This window comes from Varanus komodoensis, unplaced genomic scaffold (genome assembly GCF_004798865.1).
Source record: "Varanus komodoensis strain SLA01 unplaced genomic scaffold, ASM479886v1 scaffold21, whole genome shotgun sequence".
In the NCBI taxonomy this organism is placed as follows: Eukaryota; Metazoa; Chordata; class Lepidosauria; order Squamata; family Varanidae; genus Varanus; species Varanus komodoensis.
Window position 1 is genome coordinate 15212786 of NW_025335589.1, and position 26676 is coordinate 15239461.

Genomic DNA, 26676 nt, shown 5'->3' on the forward strand with positions numbered 1-26676 from the left:
TTTATGAATCATAAGATGAATGGCCTCTGCTGCCTTTAGATGGACAGAGTATTTATTTTTCTGACCTTTCAGACCAGCATACACTCAAACCTAAAGTGGCAGGCTCATCAGTCCTGGAAGCCAAGGGTCAGTCTCCACAGCAGCCTCCTCCTTTTCTTCCTCCCCTTAGTTATAACTCATCTTCTCCTAGGACAGCAGCTTTACAGATCTAACCTCAGAGGCATGCCTGATTTATGAAGAGGCTGAGTGGACTCCTAAAAAGAAATACATATCCCTGGTGCTCAAATATTTTGGACTCCCCAGTCAATTGACAGTTATATACCAGTTTATAACAGAACCTGTCCTCTGAGAAGTCCATAAGAGGCCTTCAATGAAATCTGTAGCAATTTACATTTTCCTAAATAATCAAGTTGCTTAGATTTGTTTGATGTTTTCTGTACAATGTTGTTTAGATTAAATAGTCAGTACTGCTGGAAAAAAATAAGAAAAATGTTTTTTATTTGTTCATGATGACTTGCAAGTATTTCAGTTACTGAACATGGACAGCAAAAACTAAGTACATCGAAATTTGGAATATATGTATTTGAGATATGTTAAGAACCTTTTCAGTATGGAATTAGAGCATGTAGCATATTATTTAACAATCATCATTGTTGCTTATCATTGTGATACTAAGTATTTTTGCTCAGAAGTAAGTTGACTACTATTTCACTAGAAGATACTAAAAGCTTTAAGCAGATGTTGCAACAAAAGCTGTGGTCAGTTTCTAATTGCAAAATTTCTACTGTTCTTTTACATTGTTGCTGATTAAAACATCAGATTCACAAGATGATCCTCTCTGAGAACTTAAATGGACACACTAAAGCAAATTGTTAAGTTGGAGAGAGGTTTCCTATTAAGGAAGAGTGATGTAATGCCCATGGAATACAGCCAGCTTCTCTCCACTCATTTTATTTATATTAGCTGCATACCAGAGAAAGATACCCCAACAACATGAGTTGTGCTCACTATATTTAGTCAGACTGGTTTAGCAATTCCAGGAGGTTATGTTTATATGCAATGGAAATAATTATAAAAGATATTTTGAGCATCTTATTTCAATCAAGTGAGTTTCAAGATTCTTTTAAAATGAATATAAATCATAAAATTGGGATAGCAGTTGATGCTGCATATCTTGAGGTGTTAGAGATGCCGTTCCCTCAACTAACACTTCCATCAGCTCTTTTACAGCTTCTCCCAATTTTTGGTGTTGCAGCTCTTAATATTATTAGTTAAAATTAAGCCTTGGCTATAGAAGTGTAACTAAGAATAACCAATGTAACTAAGCTGAAACAGTTTGCATAGTGCATCCTTCACCCACTCCATCTTTCAGGGATGGATACAATCCATTGCTTGGCTCAGGTTGTCAGTATTGTGGGAGAAGGCCTGAAGTAACATGGGGATCGGAAGAGGGGAGTACAAACTTTAGAACTAATGGCAGTTCCCTCTGAGTGCCAAACTACAGGAACTCCTGGTTGTTCCAAGGGGCTAAACAATACATTAAATCTATTCTAGCCGCTACAATGACTTTTCACATTCACTTTGGAGCAGGCACAGGAAGGAGAAGCTATCTTTTTTTTTTTTTTTTAAGGAAATTACTTGTGGGTCCCTCACATGGCACCCATGGATACCTCCAGTTATCCCTGTCCCTTTCAAAGAACTGAATGTTGAACAAGTTCAAACATCACAAAGAACTGTGGCTAGTTCTTAAGACAAAACTTGGTATTTCTTCCTTGTGCGTGCAGGAGAGGAGTGAGAGGCAGACAAGTCAGAGGTTTATGCAGGCTTGTTGCTGTAATGCTAATGCATAGGGTTAGCATTCTATCTGCACTGAGTTTTTTGTCTGATTTTGGGATTGCATTTTTTCACTCCCCAGGTTTCAATGGATGCATAATTCACCAGACAAGTTTAGGACAGCTGGTGCTTGATTTTTGTGGAAAGGGTTTCAGTCCCTTTTAAAATGTGTTCTAGAACCATAGGTGCAGCTTTTCTTGCCCCCACAATACCAGAGAGGCTTAACCAAATCTACAGCAGCTGAATTTCACCATATTTTGAAGCCATTAAAGGCACATCAGTTCCCCATGAGATGGAAGGCAACATTCCTGGGCAATGTGGCATTGCCCTTGATCAATTCCCTTTTATGAAAAAGAAAGAAAAGAAAAATATACTTTCTTTATGAAAAAGAAAGAAAAGAAAAACTTGTACCAGCCAGACTAGAATGGATGGCTTTGGAATTGTTGCCCTTACCTTGCTTTCTTAATGTATCAATCCACCTGACTACCTTTACCAATACTGCTTTTCTTCCCATTCAAGTATTTGAATTTTTGGATTAATTTCACGTCCTTCAACAAGCTTTTCCAGGGACAGTATTATATAGCATGATAGACAAATTTCCCCAAACCCATAAGAGGACAAATAAAGTTCACTTGCTTGCTGCACTGAAGAGTTAAATATATTTTATTGCCTTCAAAGGAAGCTTGAAGGATGGGGCTGAAGGGAGTTGAAATCAATCAGTTGACATATCTGGAAGGTACCAGGTTGGGGAAAGTGGTTCTAAAGGCATCATGGCCTTGTGTGACCAGCAGAAACACTAGAGAGGCCTTTTGCAACTGGCAAGGGGCCATTAAAACTCATTCTGACTTCTCTTCACATCTGGAATGTATGCAGCAGAGAAATGGAACTGTCTATATATCAGACATAGGAGGTATGCAAAATGATACCAAGATGCTACAGTGCTATTGAAATAAACTACTATATTTTTTCCATTCACTCATTTGGAGTACCTCATGAGAGAAGCTGCTGGTTTTGCTAAGTATTGATTGAGAATATTTTAGGTCAGCCAGGAGTCAAGATGACCATTTTCCTCTTTTAATTTATAAAGCATACTAATCAAGCTAACTTTTCCTTCTAGTAGAGTTCATGTTAACTCCAAATCCAAAATTAAATTACAACTAAACTGTAAATTAAAGAATATAGCAGCTTTAGTATTTCTGGTACCAGCTTCTAGAGGACTAAATCTCTCCTGTAGGATTTAACAGCCTACATTGCTAATATATGAAGTATTGCCTGGACAGCATACAATACAGATGATGTGCAAGTGCTTCATGTTTAACAAAAATGGTACCATTTGAACAAAAAAAAAATAGATTTTTGCTTATCCTGGTTTTCTGCTAAACCACTCTTAACATGGGGCACAGCACACTGAAATCCCATTGAATTTCCATGGGCGGAAGGGAGTGGGTGAAATGGAATGGGACTTGTGAGTGCTTAACGGGCCCTTGTGTCTCACAGTCTGTGTTCAGACCACAAAAGAGTTAAGTGTGGCTTGTTATTGTAGGTTTTTGTTATCCCACTGGGCTAAGGTAACAAACCATGGTGAATAGCGCACAGCTCACAGCTGAAAAACAAATCATGGGTTCCATGCACGGCTTGTTCATAGCAAGCTGCATTCAGCAACAGCACAATCCATGGTTCAGTAACAACCCACATTCAACTGATACCTGTCTTCAGTGTGGATTATGGTGCCACCTGAGCCCAGCCATTCTGTTGTAAAGTATTGCACAGCTGGCATAAGGAATTTTTAGCCCATGAGGATACCTCTTGCAGAATTTCCCATCCAGCCTACCAGTTTCATTTCTGGGCTGTACTGCTTGCCACAGACAATTTTTTTTTTTTGGTAGAGAGTCAAAGATAAGTCTTTCCCCTGTTCCATCTCTGAGAAAGGGAGTTCTCACAGTGCTGAGCAGGAAAATGCAGGGATCACATGAGGAGGTAGGCTAGGAAGAGTGCATATGTATGTGTAAGAATTGTGTGGGGCGCACACGTGCATGTGTGTGTGTGTTTGGAAGAGAAAGAAAATGGGGGTTCCTGCCAGTGAACCATTGGCTGCTGTTCTGCAACCCAGGGGCAATTTCAGCCTTCATGATGCAAATAGTTATCCATCCCGGCCTTGTTGGGTAGGTGCAAACAGTAGTACTTGACAAACCTATGGTATGCTCAGTTATGCAGGCTTATTTGGATAATGATTTCAACAATGAAGCAACCTGGATATGGTTGTAGCAGAGAGAGGTATGTGAATTGGGTCATAAAATGTGTTCTTTTTTGTTTGAGAGGAAGGTATTTGTTTGTACACTGTGGTGTTACAAAGGTGGGTGTCATCAGCAAAATCAAAGTGCCCCATATCTTTGTTTTTGAACTGTGTCCATCTTGGTAAATAGGGAAGGTCAGATAGAAGCTACCAATCCATCCACTCACACGCTTGATGCTGGGCTGCCATGGCATGCAGCTCTCAGAAAAATGTGGCTCTCCATCTTTACACTGATCACCTGCCCTGTACATGTTGGCCACTGACCAACTTTCTGTACAAGTGGTTTCAGTATGTAACCTGAAATGGCTTTTCTAAAAGGTGTGCATACTTTATGTGAATGGCCTCCTATGACACCTTATCCCAGTGTTATTTCTGTTTAAAGAAGGCTTCCGCATTCTTGTTTGCCATAGAATGTACGCTGCCACCATCTGGCTAGTAGGGTGGGTAAACAATCCACCTTCCTCTCAACCTTGGAGGTAAGGAGGGTAGGTGAAGGGAATTGTCTTTTCAATTCCTACATTTCCCTCTTCCCCAGCTTCCCCAGCTGGGGTTTATTTCACACTTCAGTGGTAAAGCACATGCTGTGAACAAACAGGAAAGCTCCCTGTGTCCCTTACCTACAGAGAAAGGGGAGCTTCCTTGGGCCTTTACAAAACTAAGATGTCCAGAATCTTCCAGCTGCATTGGCCCATTCATGGGCCAGCTGACCACATTTTTGTTTTCTTTTGTTTTTTGTTGATGGTTGGGAATTATGGGAATGGTAGTCCAACACACCTGAGGGTGCAAAGTCAAAGAAGGCTGTCTCAGGGTTGTTCAAGCCCAATTTTTGCTGAAACCTCTGACAAAAATAATTGGAATTCAGCAAAACAAGCATTTCATGCTTGTGTTAAGAATAAAAATTAAGGCATGGAGGTTTGCCTGAGTTTGCTTAGTACCTTCCAATTGAAGAACCTTGGTTTTCGTATAGCTGCTTTCTAAGCTCATTGAGTATCTCAGTGTGGCATTTGTCATGTTCATTTGAAGGGATTAATAAAACAGTCTTTCTCCTGCTTTCACTTTTTACAATGTTTTTAATGGAGGATTTTGGCCAGCTACAATTTTATCTACCAGTTGAATTCATTGCTTGTGATGGCATTTGTTGCTGTTGCGGTTGTGGCCATGGCAGTTGTTGCACCAGTAAAGGGTGGTGAGGCACCTAGGCTGGGTTGAAGCAGTAAGAGAAGGGTGAGTTGACACCTGCATGGAGTCCATCAAGCGTCTGCACTGAAGCATCTCCCACAGTGGAATCTTTCTGTTGTTTTCCAAAGTAACTCATTGGTTCCTGCAGTAAATTTCGCTTGTGGTAGCTCATCTTGGACAATTTTCCTTCAGTCTAATGTGTGAATGTCAGATTGAACAGTAAATTAAGAAGCAGCCATTAACTGGGCTGGGAGCAGCTATGAGCTCTTTTTTATGTAAGTTATTTAACCATTGCTTCCAGAATTGATGGGACCCAGTTGCCTCCTGTCTGATCCCCCTACAGAAAGAAGATCTTTCCTCTTCCATGTTTTATGATGCACAACTGTGATATTTGCACATTGCTACCTTGAAGCCACTTCTTTCCTTAGCCAAGAACTGGCTCAACCTTATCGCAGATTACATCAACTGGTCAATAAATTGCTTGCTTATGTGATCCACATTGTCATACATATGCCGTGTTCCATTAGTCTGTTTTTAATAAGGCCCTTTTCCCTCCTGAGCCTGATTTATGAAGTGGAGGCCGGCTTACAAGACCGTTGCGCATCACTGGTAGCCTCATCCAGACTTGAAGCAGCTTCACGCAAGACTTTTTGAACAAGTGACAAAAGGATATTAGATATGCTTGTCTTCGGTGGTTCGTGGTGTGGAGGATCTTGTAACCCACCTGGCCCTGGAAGGCATTTGGGAACTTGGCTTCCTCCAGCCCGGTCAAAATTAGTAGACTCCCTGTGTGTGTAACTTGGTGAACTTATCTCTCGAGACGCTTCCCTGTTTTTTTCCATTAGGTGTTGCTGTATCATCTTTAATGTCATTCCAAAAATGTCTTTTGCATGCAAATCCATTGACCAGGGCTTTTCTGAGCCGTTATCATGGAGTCTTGGAGTTGAAACTTTGCTTTCTGCATTCAGAGGCTGGCGCATGCTGTTACTGTTGCTTTCTAGTTTATCCTTGATTTCCTGACGTGCCTTTTGAACAACCATGGAGCAAAGTCTGTTGACGTAAGAAGGATCATCTGAGCTTCTTTGACCAGTAGCAGTGGTGGTCAGTTTGTCAGCTGATATGGTGTAAGGCTGAGATTTACGAGAGCCACTTGAAGGTGTCAGTGCATGCTGAAATCCAATGGCGTATTTCTGAAGATCATTGCTTAGCCAGCTTACAACATTGAGTTCTTCCGAGGAGCCTTGCTTAAAAAGACAGACTGCACCTTCAGTATTGTTCGGATTGTTTCGCTCATTATCTTTTATTACAATAACTTCTTTCTCCTCCAAACTCCCCAGATCAAGTTCATTGTATCCCTTCTGATCTTTGTCTTTTACATTTAAGCTGGAAACATCAACAAAGCAGATCATTTTACGGTCCTGGTCTTTCTGTGTTTCAGCACTGTAATGGTTTACCTTGCATACACCTGCCTGACTGCGTAACCAGTCAATTTCATGAGCCATCTTCGTTGTGTTAAGGTGGAGCTGCACCCAGGGCCATAGAGTGGTGATGGTCTAGTTGAGCAGCTTTGATCCTGCCAGACTCAAGGTGTTGCCTCCTCTCTCAGCTTCCCATGCTCTTCTCCTGGCAGATGGGATTTTTACTTGTATAGACAAGAGGGTTTCTATGGCAGCCATGACATCATAAAGAATCAGAATCACCAAGCAACCAGTGATGTACTTGGGTGGTACTGTAAGAAGACCTTGCAAAAGAAAAGGCAGGAACTTCTCAGCACATCAATATTAGATTGCTTTTTAGGGTTGTTTATACAATGAACATCTGGGAACCATGAGGCTTTTAGGATCACAGTTCTAGAAAATTCCTGATAATTGTCTAGTTCCGCCTAAAGTTGTCTGGCAGAAAGGGATCTAAACAGAAGAATACTTGATTTATCATTTTAAAAGCACATTTTTATTCTGGATTGATTGATTGATCAATCAGAAATAACTACCATTTCTGGAAATGGTAGTTATAGAAATTAGTTTATATTATAAACAAAACAGATAATTATGATGGTTTGGCATGGTACTTTTGCAGTCATTACAGTACATTAGAATTCTTATTCTTCTCATTAAAGGGAGGGAAGGAAAATTGACTTCTTCACCATGCTTTAGCACAATGATGTTGAACTTCTTTCAGGCCACAGGCTGAATTTCATTGTAGAGAAGCTCTTGGGGCCTGTACTCTAGACTTGGGCAGAGCCAAAGACACAAGTACTGGAGCCAAAAAGTACCAGCTTCCTTTAGTTTAGACCATTTACAGCCATATGAGAAGCATTTCAATCACTTAGAAGTGTATGTGTGTGGGGAAGGGGGAATGGCTGCACATTAACCAGGAAGCTACCATACCATCAGTGGTCAGACATGGCTCTCTGAGGAATCTCCGAAGGTGGGATTCGGCTCCCAAAACTGATTCCTGCTTCCCCCAGCTAATAGAAACACCAATGGTCCTTTAGATCAGTAAGTAGTACTGTACAAAGCCCCTTAATATTATGGGAATGTCATGGGATAGTCTTCCGTAACTAACTTTGAAGATTTCCTAAATCCTTTGGCTCCTTTGCCTTGACACATCTTGTACAATGGGAAGAATGGTATTAGGTGCAGCTTCTTCCTTTAAAGTACCACAGCAGTAGAATGCACTTAACAAATTCTCCCTTCTGCTTCCTACCATTAAAAAAGCCTGGGCTATGCTATTTGTCTGGTCTGATAAACTTGGCTCACATTACAGCAGTGTTAGAACACAGTCTTCTGGTACAAGATTGAAAGCTGGCGTTATTAATTGTGACTTTGTGACTTATTGAACACTTAAGTAGAGACAAATGCTTTGTTTATTTTCTGTGGCCCTCCTCCTTGGTTATCTTAGCAAGTACATATTCTGAAAACAAATATCTGTAGTATACTGCTATGAAAAATGCTTCCTGTAAATGGAAGAATTGCTTGCAGATATCCTGCATCTCACCAAGCAATGGCCTTATCATTGCTTCTGGTTTCCTCAGGACAAGCATCAGCTGGAGGCTAGTTGGCAGATAAAACAAAAATGGAAAACAGACGTGAATACAGCTGCTGCTGCCGCTGGGTTGCATGATGATAAGGCAGGAAAGAGGGTAACAGCAGAATTAGAGAAGGATATCCTCACCGTGGGTTGCCATTAATATAGCTGGAATGCCTTTTGGCTTCCCTAAAAATAACTCTCACTTTCAGTACATCTTTGGTGGACTTTTGCTGGGTAACCATAGCCCAACAAAAAGCAAAAGCTTAGAATCCAGAGGCAATCCAGGGCTTCAGTTGTGGTCTATACTGATAGCATCATGCTTGGGACTTCCTTTTTGCTACCAATTTCTTCTACATCTTTTAATTTTAAAGACATAATAACCACCTAGGGTGGTTTTTCTCCTCATGCAAAGAGATTTTCTGTTCCTCTGACCACCACTCCTTACAGCGGTCTACTCCCTCCTAAAATCTGCTCCAGAAGGTATCCCCTCCTCCCAGCTTCCAAAACATGCCAGACAGCCTTTGGGCTACTGGAAGGAACTGAGTTGAATTGAATTGAAAAAAATGTGTGCTCTCTTACAGAGGACAACCTTCTTCCTGAAGGGCTGCTAGGGGACTGTTCTCCATTTGAAGGGATGTCCTGTCCAATTCCAGTTTAAAATTAAGAGCGGTTGCTGATCAACAGCAGGCTGAACTGGCAAATAACCCAGGAGAGAATTGTGTGGTTTTCACAGGATAAACATATGTCAATGTATCGGTGCATTTGTTTGTTGAGTAGTTGAGTTCCACAATCCATGTGGAGTTACATCTATGTAACTTCTTGAACTCTGTATAACCTTTGCTACTCCTTTGCAAAATCTATATGACTAGCCCATTTTGTCTGGGAGACCAGTGGATTATTAGTCTGTAATATTTGGCCTGGCGTTGCCTTAGGGCTCAGCCTATAGAAATACAGTGTAGCTTGAGCAATGTGTGATTATTCATAGAACATGCTGAGGCCACTACAGAGTCATTTCCTTTCCTACCCAGAAAACACAAGGGCTGGTTCATGAAGTTCATCCATGGAGAGTCAACTCTAGGTTTGAAGGTCAAAGCACCCTTTGATGGGGAACTTCACTAATGCTCCTATCCTGGTTGTGGCAGGCGGTGGCCGTGCTGCAAGAAGCTCTGGGTATCTGGGTCTAGTTGTCATATGCACTTCCCACAATGCCCTGGAACTATGCCATGTTGGGGGCATTCTGGGAAATTTAAATGGTGGTTTGGGCCCTGGCAGGTCAAGGTGCCCCAGCAGCTGCCCAAAGAAGCCATGAGCTGGCACCAGCTCCACTTCCACAGTACAAGTGGTGTTCAGCTTTTTGTAACCATGCATTTAGATTTAGTGGCTGGGGCCCTGCATGCAAATAAATGCCTGCAGATCAGCCAGAGGGCCAAATCTGACTTTGAAGAAGCTCTTGCAGGTCAGATTTCAGTGGTGGCAAAACTGAAAGGAGGGCTACAGATAACAGCCTATTTTAGCTTAAAGCTCTTAGGAGAGGCATCTGAATCTTTCAGAATTACATGCAGAAACACCAGGAAAGCAGCAGACAGCTGATAGTCCAGTGATGTGGGCGAAGCCATGAGAACCCCCAAAGGGCTGCATTGCTACCTCAGGAGGGCTGCATTTTGCCCCTGGAGCTGAAAGTCTTTGCTCCAGTGCTGTGGGAATATCCAGGATGATTCACTTGAAGCAGAGATGGACACAGATATTCTGGGGTAGCACGGATAGACCTTTCTAGAATGTGGCTTATTTGCATTGTTTAAATCACTCTGTTCTGCAAGGGTGATGGCAAAACTGAATTCTGCCTGGCCTTGCCAGATGCAAATCCTGTCTGTAAGTTGTGCAACTTCACTTATCTAGCAGTATTAATCATGTAACTGGTCTGTTTAACCCAGCCTCCATAGTGTGCCTGCCAGGAATGAGTTTGTGTATTTAAAGCTTGCCTTGTGTACAGTTGACTGCTACTTGTATGCATGAATGAATAAACATAATATGCTGATGTTCCATGATTTCACGGAAGAGGTGCAGTAAATACAGAGTCAACGCATTACAGATTGTGGTACAGTTGCTGTTTTCTTTCTGAGATGCAGGTTTCTGAAAAGCCCTCCTGTCACTGTTTGATTTACAGTTTGCTTTTTCTAAGCATGAGCCTCCAGCTGAGGTTGTGCATTGCTTTCTGTAACTGCTACGTGCTAAGACCTACAGGTCCTATATGCAGTAGTTTTTCTGCAGCTGACCCAGGCCATATGGTCAAAGCAGATAACTCAAAGAGAACAGCCTCAAAGCATTTTCTATAATGAATTGTTAGGGAGGATTTATGGTCAGTCTTCTGTTCCTTTCCTATTATGCTGTCATTAATGTGATATGTTGGAGTAATTGGGCTGTTCTCCATTATGCACATGCAGGAATTGCTTGACTTCCATTCCTGGGGCTTTTCCCACCCTCCAGATGAGAGGAAGCTTGTGAGTGGAGCCTCTGTAGGCTCAGTACATGCATAACTCTTCAAAACATGCCTTCTGCCTCCCTTTTGTAGCTCAGGTTCTTTTGTTCTCATTTCCTGGCCATGTTTTCTCTGTTTTAGCATTGCATCCACACTCATACTATCTATGGCTGCATTTAGGTATCACATTGCATGCAGACATGGGTTTATAAAGGCAAACAGTTGTTTTAGGACGGAATCTGTATTATTTATTTAAAACATTTTTAGCCCATCCTTCCCAATACAACATCTCAGGACAGCTTACAATAATTAAAAACAGAAGTAATAATAAAATTACAATCAATAATATTAATGATACCATAATTAAAACAATAAATAACAAAGCAATAAATGACATTCAAATTCAACAAAACTAAAGAAAATGCAACTGGATTTTAAAACATCTAAAATCCTTAATTCTTAAAATAATGGTTAAATAAAAAGGTTTTTACCTGGCAATGAAAAGAGTATAAAGTCAGCGTCAGGTGAACATCTCTTGGGAACACATTCCACAATCTGGGCACCACCACAGAGAAGGCCCTCCTCCAGGTGGGACACCCACTTTACCTCCTTCAGGGAGGGTTCCTGAAGTAACGCCTCTCCTGCCGATCTTAAGGGGCATGATAGCATATAGGGAGGAGACGTTCCTTCAGATATCCTGGTCCCAAGCCATTTAGGGCTTTGTAGTTAGTACCAGCACCTTGAATTGGGCCCGGACTTCAATCGGAAGCCAGTGTAACTGATTGAGGACCGGCATTATACGAGAATAACGACCGGTCCCCCATCAGCAGTCTGGCAGCTCTATTTTGTACTAAGTAAAGTATCCAGACCATTTTCAAGGGCAGCTCCACATAGAGCATGTTACAATAATCCAACCGGGAGGTTACCAGAACATGTGTCACCGTTGCTAGGCAGTGCTCATCCAGGTAAGGGCACAGCTGATGGATCAGCTGAAGGAAAGCACTCCTTGCCACCGCCGTCACCTGGACCTTCAGGGACAGCTCTGGGTTGAGTAGCACTCCTAGGATGCGGACCCTGTCCCCATCCAGGACAGGACCAAAATCACTTACCTGAAAACCTGAACCACTCACCAAAAGGACCTCTCTCTTATCTGCCTTGAGGCTCAGTTTATTGGCCCTCATCCAGCCCATTACCTTGGCCAGGCACTGGTCCAGGACAGCCACTGCCTCACCTGGATTAGATGTGAACAAGAGGTAGAGCTGAGTGTATCGGCAGAAGCCATTGCATGTGGCTCACAAACCAGGGCACCATACTGTTGTTTTTAAAAACTGCCTTCCAAACCAGAGGTTGAGCTAATCATAGTTTGCTCTTATGTCTGAGTTCACAAATTGCTGGGAAGCCACAACTCCGTCTTTCTGCCTTCAGACATCACTATACCATGGAAGTGGGTGAATTTATGTCATTTTGAAGATGAATGTTAGGCATATTGAAAATGAAAGTAGATAGCTCCGTCTAAACCAAAACTTTGCAGTTGTCTGTTTAGAAGCTGAAACCATGTAGCATTTCTTAATTCTGGTTAGCACAATCCATTGAGACAATGCTTATGGTTAACACTAAACAGGTTTTCATCTCAAACAGGATTTCATGGCTTGAGCTAACCATGGATAGTATTGGTGCAGATGTAGTATTGAACTCTGGTTGAGGCTGATGAAGTGAGGAAAGAGGTTTTGCTCCAAAGAAGAGAAAGGCATTGATATGCATATTCCTAAGACCAGTGTCTGGCTTGCAAACTCCACTTCACAGTCAGCCAGTATTATCATCAAAGCCGAAGTGATATGAATGCAAATAGTTCTGTGGCACTTCATACTGTCTTTTGCCTTTTCCTACCTTTCACTCTTTTCATGGGGCTTTGGTAAGGTAGCAACCTGGAAACACTGTAAGCGCCTATCTAACAATTCCTTACCTACTGTACTGCTGCACGCATACATAATACAAAATTACATGCACACGCATACATGCACGTATGCACAAAAGGTGTGCAAACAAAGTCTGCAATGTGTGCAGTTTTGCTTCATTGCAAAGCAAAGCTTGACAAACTTGCAGCTGTGTTCCAGTTCAGATGGCACAGTCAAAGGTATGTTAAATTCTTCTGACTGCACTGCTTAATGGTAACTCAGTATTGTTAATTGGCAGGGTTAAGAATACTTGACAATAATGGAACTTATGCAAGATCCTTGTTCCAGGGTTCCCAGGGGATCACCACCTCGTTTACCTACTGGCCCACTCCATGGGATCAGCTAAGTTGCCCCTTTTTGTGACCCAAGGGTGGAGGCATTGCTGATGCTGACAAAGGACAGGGCCTGCTCTGTGGCTGCCAGTATTGTAGAACAGTCTGCCTATGAGCCCTCTCTCTGGCTCTCTTAAGCTGGTTAAAGAAAACTTTATGCTTTTCCCTTGCTAGGAGCTTGAATGCTGGGATATCTGCAGTGCCTACCTTGATGCTTTTTTAATTGCAAGTACTGCTTTATGTATGGTTGAGATTTTAATCAGTTGAAAGCCCCCTGACTAGTGCATATGCCATATAAATGTAGCCAACCTAAAGTTTTGCTTTAAATAAACTGTTTGCTTTAAGTAACCAATTCCTTTCACATAGAAAACTGTGATGAGCTGCTCATAAACATCCAGTTTATCACTGAAAAAGTGGTTTCCGTGTGCAAAGGAAGCAGACAGTCCCAATTTCCCACCATTAATTCCAGCCCTTGTACTGTTAGGGCACCATTCTATGGTTGTTTAGACAGAAAAAGGCTACCCAAGTCATGCTGGAAATTGAAGGACTTTTTCCGTCTAAACATATGTAGAGTTGCATCTACATGATTTATGTAATTAATCATCCACCTGGCACCCCTGTAATCCTAAGGAAGTGCTTTGGAGGAAAAAGGGCCCCCAAACCTCTTTCTTAAAAGAAAAAAAATCTGTAGCCTTATATGTATTTCTACATAATGCAGTACCATTTCAGCCAGTGAAAAAGGTTTGATGAAACTTACTTAGGGGAAAGTGCTCCAGGAGGTGGTTCTGCATAAATCTTCATTGAGATGAATGAGAGCTGTACAGATTCTTATCATAGATCATCACTGCATTTCTCTCAGGTCCTAATTGATTTTTTCCCATTACTATTTTTTTTTTATTTGCTTCCATTGCTCTTCACTCCTTCCTTGAAAAACTTTCCCATCACAAGGGGAGATGGTACACTTAAGTTCATTGCAGCTAATCTGGCTCCAACTGGGTGTTTCAGGCTGGAATGATAGGTTGAGTTTGCAGGACTTGTAACATCATCTTATGTGGAAGCAAGTTATTTTCTTTATAGAGCAAGGAAGGAAGTAGCTACCACTTTGCTATCAGTTTTGCATATCCACTCTGTAAAACCACATGAAATAGGACATGTTACTTGCCAGCAATACTCAGACCTAGGTTTTAGAGTTCTTAGCTGCACTGTAAGATAAATGTTATATATACATACTATTATAAATATTTATATGCAAGATGTACTGAACAATAATGAAAGAAATACAGCTGCATCTGGAATATTGGGACAACTCTGGGCTTTTCCAGCTGTGATAAATAGCATATGAAGAAGATGGATGAAGATTCTGATAGAGACCACACAAGGGTAAAGTTGATCTTGGCTGGATTGTAGCATCACTACAGTAGAGTGACTACAGCTCTTTGCCTGTGTGGGTATACACATACATATGATGCTTTTTTAAAGGGCAAGTGTGCATTACATGGCATAATAGCCAAGTGTAACCCTTTACACACTTATTTAGGAGCAGATTATATTAATCTCAGTAGGCTTCACTTTTTATTATTTATTTTTATTTAAAACATTTCTATCCCATTGGATCTCAAGACTGCTTACAAACCAGAAACATAGCAGCATATTAAAATACAAATCCAGTATATAAAATATACAATAAATGGTTACATTATATGATAAAACAATACTTAAAATACCAGGTGAATATTTTTGAAACTTTTGAAAGAGTTTACTAATGATTTTCTTTATTATATTTCTTATCCTGCCACTTTCCTTTTGCAAATTATGCTTATTTATTACTGATTTATTAAATTTATTTTAAAGTTGCCCATTAGCAACAAGCCCTCTTGCTTAGTCTTGCATGATAGCTTACTAAAACAACCCAACATCAAAGTGGTTTAGGAAGCTGGCTTTTTATCAATAAGCCATGATTAAGATTAAATACAACTTGGGCTAGGACCATAACACTGACCGCTGTTGAATGAAGACAGAAGCTAAAGCTTCCGATCTCCTTGCAGAAGAGGAGAGGCGTGCCCAAGGTTCAGCCACCTAATGCTACCATCTAGGTAAATGCTAAGCCTGCACAAGGCCACTGTATATGTGAAGCATCTGAACAAGCCAATCTCTGAATGCTGTTTGATATGAATGGTTCCCTGTACTAAGTTATTTGGATACTGCAGGGGTGCACAAGCCTTTTGAGCCCAAGGACCACCTAATGTCAGATGGGGGATGGAGACTGCACATGTGTGCATTCAAGGACTCTGCCCTACTGCACACACTTGGAGCATTCAAAAGCTTGGGCTTTCAAGAGCCAGTAGAGGCAACTCAGATGGTCTACAATAGCCAGCACTCCAGATGCCTAACACTCAAATTAGAAATAGGGATACTGAGGATAATGCTGGTCATAAGGAGCAATCAAAAATATATTTCCTGATCACTTGTGGAGTTAGGCCATGTGTAGCCATCTCTTTCCTGTGCTGTGACTCCATGTGTATTATAGAGAGCTACAGTTAAAATGTTATTGCACTTATATTTGGTACCATTTGATATCTAAGTGCTCCATCTTAGATGGGAAAGAGGGCATCTACTTTAATTCTTGCCTAGAAAAAAAAGCTTGAATAAATCATAGCAAGTTACCCAAAGAGAAACAGAGACATCCGAATTAGATCATGGTGGAACTCTGAGATGTTCTTGAGGACAAAACTTCATTTTAGTAGTACACAGAGCAATTTTGAGATCATTGTGGAAACCATCTAGACAAGGCCTTTAACCTTGACTGTTGTTTCCTTCACTGGCAGCCTTTCAGTTTTCCACTCCAATGCTGCTTTAAATATTTTGGTTTTATTGAATATTTCAGTTGGATTATATAGTATGTTAATGCTTTGTAAGCTATGGAGGAGATGGCTAGGAAAGAGAGAGAAATGCTCATGATGATATGCAAACCAGTATAGCACCTCTATACAGGGGTGGGCAACCAGCAGCTCTTGGGCTACATGTGGCATTCTGAAGCTCTCTGTGTGGCTGCTGAGCCATGGGGAACCCTAACCAGTGGGATCTGGGGGAAAGACTTCTGTTCCAGGGCTGCTATTAGGGGTTTGGGGTCAGCTGAGGTGGGGAAGGAGATTTACTTACTCAAGGCAACAGGAAAACAGTGATCTCAGACAGGATCACTGGAGGATGAGAGAGACTCTAATCTTCCCAGCCCCCAGCAGCCCCATCTCAGCAGCCATGGAGGGAAGTCCCATTTTTGCAGGAACACTGAGAATCAAAGTACACACCACTTTCAGGATATTTCTAGCAATTCCTTCCAGTGGACCACTTTTGAGCAATGAACGTTGAAGATGCAAACAGGGCCTGTTCCAAATCAGAGCGACATTGAGGGGCAAAGCATTAAAACCCTGCTTCTTCCCTTTCCCACCTTTTCCATATTAGGGTAACAATCCAGCTCAGAGCCCAGGCATTTATTTTTCAGCAAAGAAGACAGCAGGATGTAATTGCTAGGTACATCTTTACAGTCATGTGTTGGGCATGGGTTTGGTATAAATACTTGGCATATAAGATAGCTCAGTGCCATTTTCTTTAGTGCTGAAGCATTTGGCACAGATCAGTGGGAAATGATACAAGTTAAAGAGCAGACAAGGTCTGAGGTTAAGCAGCCTTGTTTTGAATCATGTTCCTGGTTGCCACAGGTGACAAGGAGTTGCATCTGTTTGATAAAGGCTGGGCTGCAGAAGCACACCAGGTCTCTGCAATGTGTTCCTATGCTGAGCATGGGGAAGAGGAAGCCCCTTTCTGTATGGACAGCATAGAACTGAAGTGGAGAAATGGAGGAGTCTTGAAGGGCTTTTGCCTCCTTTAGTCTTCCCTACTGTAAGGCTACTAAAAATGTTTGGAGTCTAGCGATCTTTATACACTTTGTGGACTGTGTGCTTAGTTGTTAAGTCATGTCTGACCCATCACGACCCCATGGACAACATTCCCCCAGGCTCTCCTCTCCTCCACTACCTCTCGGAGTCCACCCAAGCCCACACCAACCACCCCAGTGACCCCATCTAGCCACCTCAACCTCTGCTATCCCCTTCTCCTTTTGCCTTCAGTCATTCCCAGCATCAGGGTCTTCTCCAGTGAGTCCTTCCTTCTCATTAGGTGGCCAAAGTATTTGAGTTTCATCTTCAGTATCTGACTTACTAAAGAAAAATCAGGGTTGATTTCCTTTAAGATTGTCTGATTTGATTTCTTTGCAGTCCAAGGGAGTCTTCCCCAGCACCACAATTGAAAGGCATTAATTCTTCAACGCTCAGTTCTCCCCTGCAGAGGAAGGCAGGATGCGCTCTAATGGAGCAAAGCTCAGGGAACCAAGGTTCCATCGAGATGCCAGGAAGCACTTCCTGACAGTTAGGATCCCGAGGGTATGGAATGGGCTTCCACAGGAGGTGGTTGAGGCCCCATCGGTGTGGGTGTTCAAAGATAGGCTAGACATGCACATGATGGGCATGTCGTGAGCAGAGCCGGCTGGAGCTGGAGGTCAGACTAGATGGCCCAGGAGACCCCTTCTGACTTGCTCTGTTTCTGTGTTTCTGTAGTTCAACTCTCACAGCCATACATTGCAATTGGGAAACCATAGCTTTAACTATATGAACTTTTGTCAGCAGGTTGATGTCTTTGCTTTTTAGTATTCTTTCTAGATTTTCCATAGCTTTCCTCCCAAGGAGCAAGCATCTTTTAATTTCTTGGCTGCAGTCACCACCTGCGGTGATCTTGGAGCCCAAGAAAATAGAATCTGTCACTACCTCAATTTCTTCCCTATCTATTTGCCAGAAAGTGATAGGACCATTGCATGTCTAATCAAAATAGTGTCCAACAATGCTTTGTGTATGTTTAAAACATTTATATACTGTATAAATGTATATACTGCCGTCGTTATTTGTTTTTCGGCGCCAGGCAAAGACCTTTTTATTCAAACGTCATTTTAACTGTTAATACTATTTATTTATTTTATTCTTCAGCCAGGGCGACTTATTTTATATTGTTAACTTGTTTTATATTTTTATTGTATAATATTTTAATTGATATATTTGTGAGCCGCCCCGACGCTTCGGTGAATGGGGCAGCATAGAAATTTTCTAAATAAATAATAACTACGGGTAAAGCCATTGGAAGAAGTGTAGGGAAAATTACATGTTAGAGGGGATAGGGTGTTGGGATGGTTATCCGCACCCATGCCCCTCTCCTGATTTGTTAACTGTGTTTGTAGGGAAAGTTTGTTTGTTTGTTTGTTTGTTTTGCACAGCATCAAACTGGCATTCTTCTTGAGTGTTTCTCCATTTGCTCATAATGAAATTAAATTTCTGGTAGTTAGTGTTCTCCTTTCTGTTTTTATATACAGGGACCCGCTAAGAATTCAACAGTTGCAGAACCAAATCCGTCTAGAAAAAGAAGCTGGCCAGTGGAGTCATCAGCCATTGTCTCCAACTTTCCCTCCTCCGCCTTCAGTCCAAGAACTTGAGTCCAGCCACTCTGCCAGTTCTCCAGGGCAAATGAGTGTTCTCAACTCCCATTCAGCTCCCACCATGCAGTCATCCAGTTCCTTCAACTATGCCCGTCCTAAACAGTTTATCGCTGCACAGAACATCAGCCCTGCTTCAAGCTATGTGACTCCTTCATCTGGATCTTCCACTGCAAGCCTCCCATCCCCTTTGTCTCCCACTGCTTCTCAGAAACAGTTTGGCAGAACATCTGTTCCCCCTTTCTCTCAACCATTTTCTCCTGAGGGGGAGTACCCCTGGTCCCCTTCCCCACCCCCTCCCCCTCCCCCTGTTTTTAGCCCAACCTCTACTTTTTCTGTGACTGATTGCTTTCCGCTTCCACCTCCCCCACCTCCACCTCTCCCAGCCTCTGCTCCTTCACCCTCCCGCAGCCTTTCTCCAACATCTAGATTTTCAAACTCTGGTCAGTCTCCAGCAGCCTTCCTCAGCTCCATGCTTCCATCCCAGCCACCTCCAGTCTCCGTTAATGCACTAGGGCTTCCAAAAGGAGTCACACCCCCGTAAGTATAAATATTTGGTGGACTTTTCAAAAATTATCGTTCAGTCTTTTTCACTTTGAATGCAAGACTTGTTAAGCAGTACTTTGTAGTTAACCTATGAGATCAAAAAGCTCATCTATATGGCAGTTATTGCAGAAGTTGGAAGGTCACACGCACCATACTTGGTTTCTGCTGGTCTTCGTGCTCTGCCCCTTACACAACACGCAGCAGCACTTTTCAGCTGTTAGCCATTTTTTCATCAGCACTTTTCCATTGTTAGCTTGTGGGATGCTGCCCTCATTATGCGCTGTGTGGCGACATTCCTGTTTTGGAAAAGTACAAGGTGCAGTAGCCAGTACTGCCAATGACCCTCCACTTTTTCTTGTGCTGGTGGAACCAGTCAGAAGAGGAAGCTGGTGCTTCATTTAGCAGCCCTAGAAATGAGCCAACATGGCTGTTTCTGGCTCAGAACAGCTCCCTTCTGCAAACCCCACTGGCTTGCCCTGTATTTTCGCTCACTGCTGATTGTTTTCAGAGCTTTCCATTGCACTAGTGGTGGTGGGGGGGTTCTGCTAGCACATAGGCAACATCAGATATTGCCCTTTGTATTTCTTGCCAGTTATTTTCAGGGGATTTTCAAAATCAGCTGATACTTGTTGAAAGGAAATGGCTTTCTATGGGGAGTAGCATAGGGTAAAATGTGTGTGTGCATAACAGTAATCAAACACAAGAGTCACCAGTTCCAAGTTTATTTTATAATGCTGGTGTGGGCAGAGGCAATTAGGACCTGTTCTGGAAAGTATCGATACAAAGGAAGTGGGTGCCTCATCATTCCGACTTGCACTGATTCTGCAGTGGGAATGCACCCATGGCCACTGCATTCACAGAAATTGACAGATGTGTATTTGGGAGGATCTGTTTGTCAGTGTAATTCAGCCCTTGCCTAGGATTCTGTTCATTGTATCCATGACAATATCATGTTTATGAACATGGTTACACTAGAATAGATCTGTGGTCACAGCATTTTTTCTGGCAATGTTTGGTACTGGATACTTCATAGAAATTTTAAGGAAATTAACTAGGAAGGATTATGTTAATTGGTTTTGAAGCATAGCAGAGATAGAGTCCCTGTGGACTTCCTTTCATATGACATTCCATTCTGGCCCTGGACAGGCCTTCCTGTTCTCCCTTGCTTATTACCCTCAGCTTTTCTCACACTCCCAACATTGTTCAGCTGGGGCCTGTTGCTTAAAGGTCAAAGGCGTAGGAGAACTGCCCTTCTCCTTGCTTCCTAGCGGCTGCTTCCAACTGACACAGCATCAGGGGAAGAATAACAAACATGTCCTCCATAGCTGTGGTGAAAGTTAAGGATAATGGACGAAAGACAAGTAGAAGAATGAAATCCTCACTTAGCTGAAGCCAGAAGAGACATCTTGATTTCCCATGAAATCAAAATTTTATAGACCTCTCAATCAAGGCTCAATAACATTTGTTCCTGAATATGTGGCATGGGAACACAAGCAATAAATATCACATAGACATTTCAACCCAAAGGAAATTCATTGTGAATTAGAGGCCTCTGTAGGCTGTGGATTTGGCAGCATTGTCCAAGCCATCATTGTTCAAGTGAACATCTTCCAGTTGGATAGCTTTAAGATGCTAGGTTGCCAACATATAGATTTAGCCATTCCAGAACCTTAACCAAATCCCCAAAAACTAATCAGTTTTTTTTCCAAAGGTTTGTTTATTGCCTACAGAAAACATTTTGAATAGCAACTGGCTGCGTAAAAACACCAATTCAACACTCAGCATTAAGCATTAAATGAAGTGTGTGTTAGGGGAGTTGGAAGAAAAATGCTCCAATGGTTAGTGGGCTGTGGTGATCCCTGGAGCCCATCCAGTCTCCTTCCCCTCCACAGAGCTCTGTAAAGCAGGTTGACAACTATGCAGGGAATGTTTGGACCCTGCACACTGTGTGTTGCTTGAATTCTCCACCCACTCCATGATCTATTGGTAAAAATTTCTCCTTGTGCACGTACATGACATACAGGATTACAACCATATATGCCATCTAATTCATTTGTAGACTCTGTCCTGTCTTTGGCTACGAGATAAAACACTTGATTTCTTTATTTGTGCTACACAGGAAGGCTGCAGCTGCATACCTATTTTGATTTCTCTGTGTATGTATATATGCATGCGTGCGTGCACACACACACACACACACACACACACACACACACAATATCATGTCCAAAACAAGATGTCAAGAGGAAACAGAACAGTTTCAAAGTTCAGTAGGGCTTGCTCCCAAGTATAGAATTATGGGATTGCAGCCTAGGTAGCAATAGGGGAGGAGAAAATGAGTCCTTGTTTTCTCTTTGTAATTAATCTTCAAGTGTTCCCAAATACAGTGGTGCCTCAGCTCATGAACGCCTTGGTTCACAACCAAATCGGGTCACGAACAAAAATTTCATGAAAATTTTGACTTGGGTCGCAAACTCTGCATTGGGTGGCAACCAAGATTGCGGCCATCTCCCCACCACCACCCCCAAGTGGGGACATGGCCACAATCGCAGTTGTGTTTGTGCAGGGAAGATGTGCGTGATCACAGGCACACTCCTGCAGAAAAGACGGGTGCAATCTCAACCATCTCCCCCTCCCCCAACCAGCACGGTCACAGCCATTTCCCCCTGCACCCCACCCCAAGTGGGGAGATGGCCACGATTGCAGTTGCATTCGTGCAGGGAAGACATAGAGGAGCTGACGACAGAAGAACTTGCTGAACTCCAGAGTGAGCAGCAGAAGGCACTTGCTGAGGAGGATTCCACTGAGGAAGAGGAAGACAGGGAGGAGGTTAGCAGTGATGCGATACAATCCATTATGAAAAAATGGAATGAGTGTCAGGATTTCCTTGAGAAGCACCACCCCAGCATAACTGTAACGAACATAGTGTTGAATCTGATGAACGATAAAGTGGTCTCTCATTTCTGGAGGGTTATGCAGGGCAGGAAAAAAAAAGTGACTATAGACAGATTTTTCACCAAAATTGACCCTGCAGCTAAGAGACAAAGAAGAGAGGAAACCCCTGACAGAGATCTCCCCAATGTCCTTATGGAGGGGGACTCCCCCTCAAAACAATAACCTCCCCCCCACACCTAGGTTAGTGGTCTCCACTGTACTGAACAGTACTTTGTTACTTTGTTGGTTCTTTGCCACTTTGTTTCAAATTTTTCTGATTAAAAAAATAGTCACAGAACGGATTAACCTCATTTAGATTGAACCTTATGGGGAAATTTGACTTGGTTCGTGACCAAAAATTGGCTCACAACCACATTTAGAGGGGCCAGAATGGATTAACCTTATTTACATTGAACCTTATGGGGAAATTTGACTTGGGTCACAACCAGAGTCGTGGAACGGATTAAGTTCATGAGCCAAGGTACCACTGTACCAATCTATAGTCAAACCATCTCTTCACCTTTCTGGGTCCTTCTTGAAAATATTTTCTTCCCATCTGTTGTGGAACTGGGTTGGGGGATGACTTTTTCTGCAGGTGGATGAAGCTCTGGAGGAAATCAGCACTGAATCTGCCCTCAGTCAAGGTTTCTCCAGATCTGTTTAAAGCATTTGGGATATTGTATCACTAGTCAAGATTAAGCTACTCATAGTTTGGGGTTTGGAGTAGAACTGTGTTATTAGTTCACTGCACGTATTTCACAAGAAAAGGCGAATGTGAAAAGCAATGAAAGCAGTCTTTCCCCAGCAGTGATGCCTAAAATGGGACAAAGCTTCTCTCTCTCTGGGACATGGGCAACCCAGCCTTAGAAGAGACTTTTCCAACCTTGGGTTCCCAGATGATGATGGACTATAGTTCCCATCACCCATGACTATTGCCATGCTGGCTGGTGATGATGGTAGCTGTAGTCCAATGACACATGGGGACTACACATGGGGATCATTGGCAGCTTTTATATGATCAAGCAATTGACAGATTGGTATGGCACAAAAGGAATCTTCAGCACCATGCATCCCACTGACAACGTTATTAACATGGAAGTGTTCTGCACTAAACACCACTCCAGTGCCTGCAGTCTCCCTGTATTGAGGTGAAAAGTCTGAAAATGGGTTCTACCCACATTCATATGAGTTTGAGCAAACAGCCCTCGTACAAGCAGGAATCCTGCTTTATCCAGGTTCCTGATTGCTTGGAGGTTTCCATTCATGTTCAGAAGACTGCAATTAGAAATGCACCAACCCCTTTAGAATGTCCTGCTCAGCATGGGAAAGTCAAAGACTGAATGGATGCGGATGTTGGGGGCAGGTCTTGTATGCGCACCAGTGTCCTCTCCGTGGCTTCTGGTCCTCAAGTAAGCAGTCTGGGTGCCTGCATAAGACTCTAAATGAACAAAGATACTGAGCAACCCAAAATCTAGCCTCACAAGTATTGTTACAATATTTCATTGTTCTTTCAGAACAAAAACTGAAACATCCTGAATACACCAATGCATTCCAGGAACTTTGAAAATATTGCCGTATTCTTTTAGTCTTTTACCTTCTTCATGTTCTCCTCCATCTCTGATGCAATGCATATCACAATGTGGATGCCCAGCATACGACATCAGCAGGCATCCATGTCCCACATCACAGCTGGACTTGGGGAAAGGCCTGTGCCAGGAGACAGAGGCATCTCTGTTGGGCCAGGCAGGTGAGAAGCAACTTAGCAGCTGGTTCTCTACAGAGATCCAGGCCTAGCCCATCCACTGTATCCTAGTCTTGCATAGCTGTTCTTAATGGCCATGCAAGGATAGCTTGTCTTAAGGATAATACTCCTATTTCCCTTTGAAGTTCTTGAGGGACCTGAGCAGAGTTTAGAGGTCACCTGATTTGTGGGATGCTGTCTCTTTTTAGGAACTAGATTTGGATTGCATCCTTCCTCTTCAGGTCCTCATGCTCCTTGTCCATGGCCAGAACATCCTTAACTACTTCCATGCCTAGTTTCTCCTTCAGCTTCTTATCCTGCATGCATCCCTGCTTCCTGCGGGTCTGAATGCTTTGAGTTAGAAAGGGCAGAAAGTAGTATTCCAGATATCTTGGACTTCAACTCCCAGAATCCCCTGCATTCATGGCAAATAGTTAAACTGAGAGTTGAAGACCAAAGCATCTGCAAGTCTGTTTTCTGCACTCCCTAGGTGTTTCAAGTTGCATCAAAGGGCAAAATGCAAGTTTTCATGACTATGTTTTCTCTCTCAAATTGACCATTCCCATTTCAGCCACCAGGTCTGTTCCCTAGTCATCTTTAGAACAACTGAACTATGTATGAAAAGAATCATGTAGCTGATATCAAATCTGGTTTAGAGTTTTTACTTTCTGCTTGCAAACACCCAGCTTGTGCTAGTCTCTCAAAAGAAACTTGAATTCTCCTTTTATTTACTTTTCAAGGAATTGCATGGGTGTGCCTAAAGTACAGCTGGTTCATAGGGAGACAGTCCAAATATACAGTATGTAACCACTAGAAAGAGGGCATAGAATTGGTCATCCGTGCATGGCCAGACAGGAAACTTTTTCAAAGCTGATTGGGAAAATGTCCACATGAAAGAAGGAGATTTAAGTGGGGCTTACCCAGAATTGCTTGTGCTCATTCTTTGGTACTGTTAATCTGGACATTTGGAGCGAATGCACAGAATGCACAGAATTTCTAGCAGTAATGGCCTTGAATAGGAATAGTAGACACCAAACTTCATAAAAGCCTTTGAAACTTAAAAAGAAAACATTGCTTTGGAATGAACATTGTTTGCATATTCCAAAATTACCATAAAATATTTTTCTTTATTGCTGATGTTAAATTTAATTGCTGTTTTCATGCTCTTCAAGCAGTGCATCAAATTGGAAAGATCTATGGAAGTTGAGAGGATTAAGGAATGTTATGGGGAGAACAGTGTTTCAGGATTTTCTGGTTTTATCTGAGTAGAAGCAGCTGGTAGTCTCATCCAAATGTACTTTTTAAATTTAATTTTGCTTCAGTAACTACTGAGTTATCATATATTCATATATATTCACTGTTTTTTAAAATTTATTTTTATTGATGTTTATGAGAAAAAAATCAAAGGAAGGCTATTTAGATCTATCTCTGATGCCTTCTCAATGTTTTAGACTACAGTTCCCATAATTCTTGGTGATTGGTGATGCTGGTTGTGATGTATGGGACCAGAGAACCATTGGAGGCACCAGGCTGCTTATACTGTAACTGCTAAGCTATTCATTGTGAAGGATATCCCACATTTAAGTGAGAATAACTCATTTGGTATGGAAAGACTTCTGTCATAAGTGTGTGCACTCCCATGAAGTTATAAATTGTAGTTTCAACCCAGTGATGGAACCTATTGTGCACAAATGCTTTTTTACACTGTGGAAGCAAATCCCAGCTTCTGTAACACACACAGAGAGGGTGCGGGGGGGGGGGGGCGGAGAGAGGGGGAGAGAGAGAGAGAGAACATTTTGCTTTGTAGAGACTATTGCAAGATGAGGTGTGAGCTCTTGATTGAGTCTGTCTTTTGTATCTCCTGATCAGCACAGAACACTACCTCCAGTAGCTGCAGCTGGGGTGATGTGCAGCTAAACCTCATGCTTCTGAACTCTTTGAAAACTTTTTCAAGAAAAAAACCTCATTTTTTCTAGTTCTTTGTATCCATGATGCCCATTGCTCAGTACCAGGGTTGTGTTGTTTTGTTTTGTTTGCACTTCTGGAGTATCAAAAGCCTGTTGTATAGAAGAAGGACATGGGGATTTGAAAGAAGCAAGGCATAAAGAATTCTTGTGACTTTTCTCCCAGTTACCCCTATGAAACCCAGTTCTGGAGGAAAATCCTAAGGATAGGTCAAAAGCCTTGTTAAAGCCTTATTCTGGATGTTCTGACATCTTCTTTCAGAAAGTGTGATTGGTATAGTCTAGCCTTGTGTGCTCTGGCTCTTCTGGATCATAGTTCTCATGATGTCTAGACACCAAATCCATTGACCACACTGGCTGAGTATGATGGGGGGTTTTAGTCCAACACTTCTGGAGGGCACTGGGTTGGAAAAGGCTGTCATAAACATATTGTATGAAGATAAATGCTTGACTTCTCTAAGGTTAGTGCAATAACATAAGTACATAGCATCATTTTCTGTTCACAGAATCTTCTTTGTGAGCTTCCTAAACTTTGTTCTGCATTGTCTGGCACTTGAGCCTGTGTTTAATTAAATCCTCCCCAAATTTTGAAGGTGAGAAGCAGATGGTTCTTTAGTTGCCCTAAGGCTCATTTGCACTTTGGGCTACTCCTGAATGAGCAATGACCAGGAGTTTATCTTCGAGCGAAGTTTGGAAACACACCAAGGGCTGGAGCAGTAGCCAGAAGGACTGGCCTGTTCTATCTCGATAACTGTTTGCGTCAGGAAAGATTTATTTTCCACATGCTTTTTATCTGCTTCCATTTCCAAATGATTGCTACAGCTGCATGAAAGACATTTTAAAATGGCAAGTGGCTTATG

At 42.2% G+C, this 26676-nt stretch overlaps 2 protein-coding genes across 8 annotated transcripts in view; one reads left to right on the forward strand and one right to left on the reverse strand.

The window, feature by feature from the left end:
• The window catches only part of PALLD (palladin, cytoskeletal associated protein), a 265196-nt gene that overhangs the window by 211162 nt on the left and 27358 nt on the right, over positions 1 to 26676 (forward strand). For all 7 annotated transcript variants that reach the window (XM_044430707.1, XM_044430706.1, XM_044430709.1 and 4 more), the window contains one exon: positions 18512 to 19171. In XM_044430707.1, the coding sequence (XP_044286642.1) occupies positions 18512 to 19171 (660 nt within the window). The remainder of the gene's footprint in view (positions 1 to 18511; positions 19172 to 26676) is intronic.
• LOC123023744 (A-kinase anchor protein 4-like) lies at positions 5703 to 7192 on the reverse strand. The gene has a single exon (XM_044430714.1). It carries the CDS (start codon positions 6805 to 6807, stop codon positions 5872 to 5874), a length of 936 nt encoding a protein of 311 aa, XP_044286649.1. The 5' UTR covers positions 6808 to 7192; the 3' UTR covers positions 5703 to 5871.

Bases quoted from the DNA above. Each gene is read 5' to 3' on its own strand.
- LOC123023744 (XM_044430714.1), bottom strand. From the start codon at position 6,807: ATGGCTCATGAAATTGACTGGTTACGCAGTCAGGCAGGTGTATGCAAG.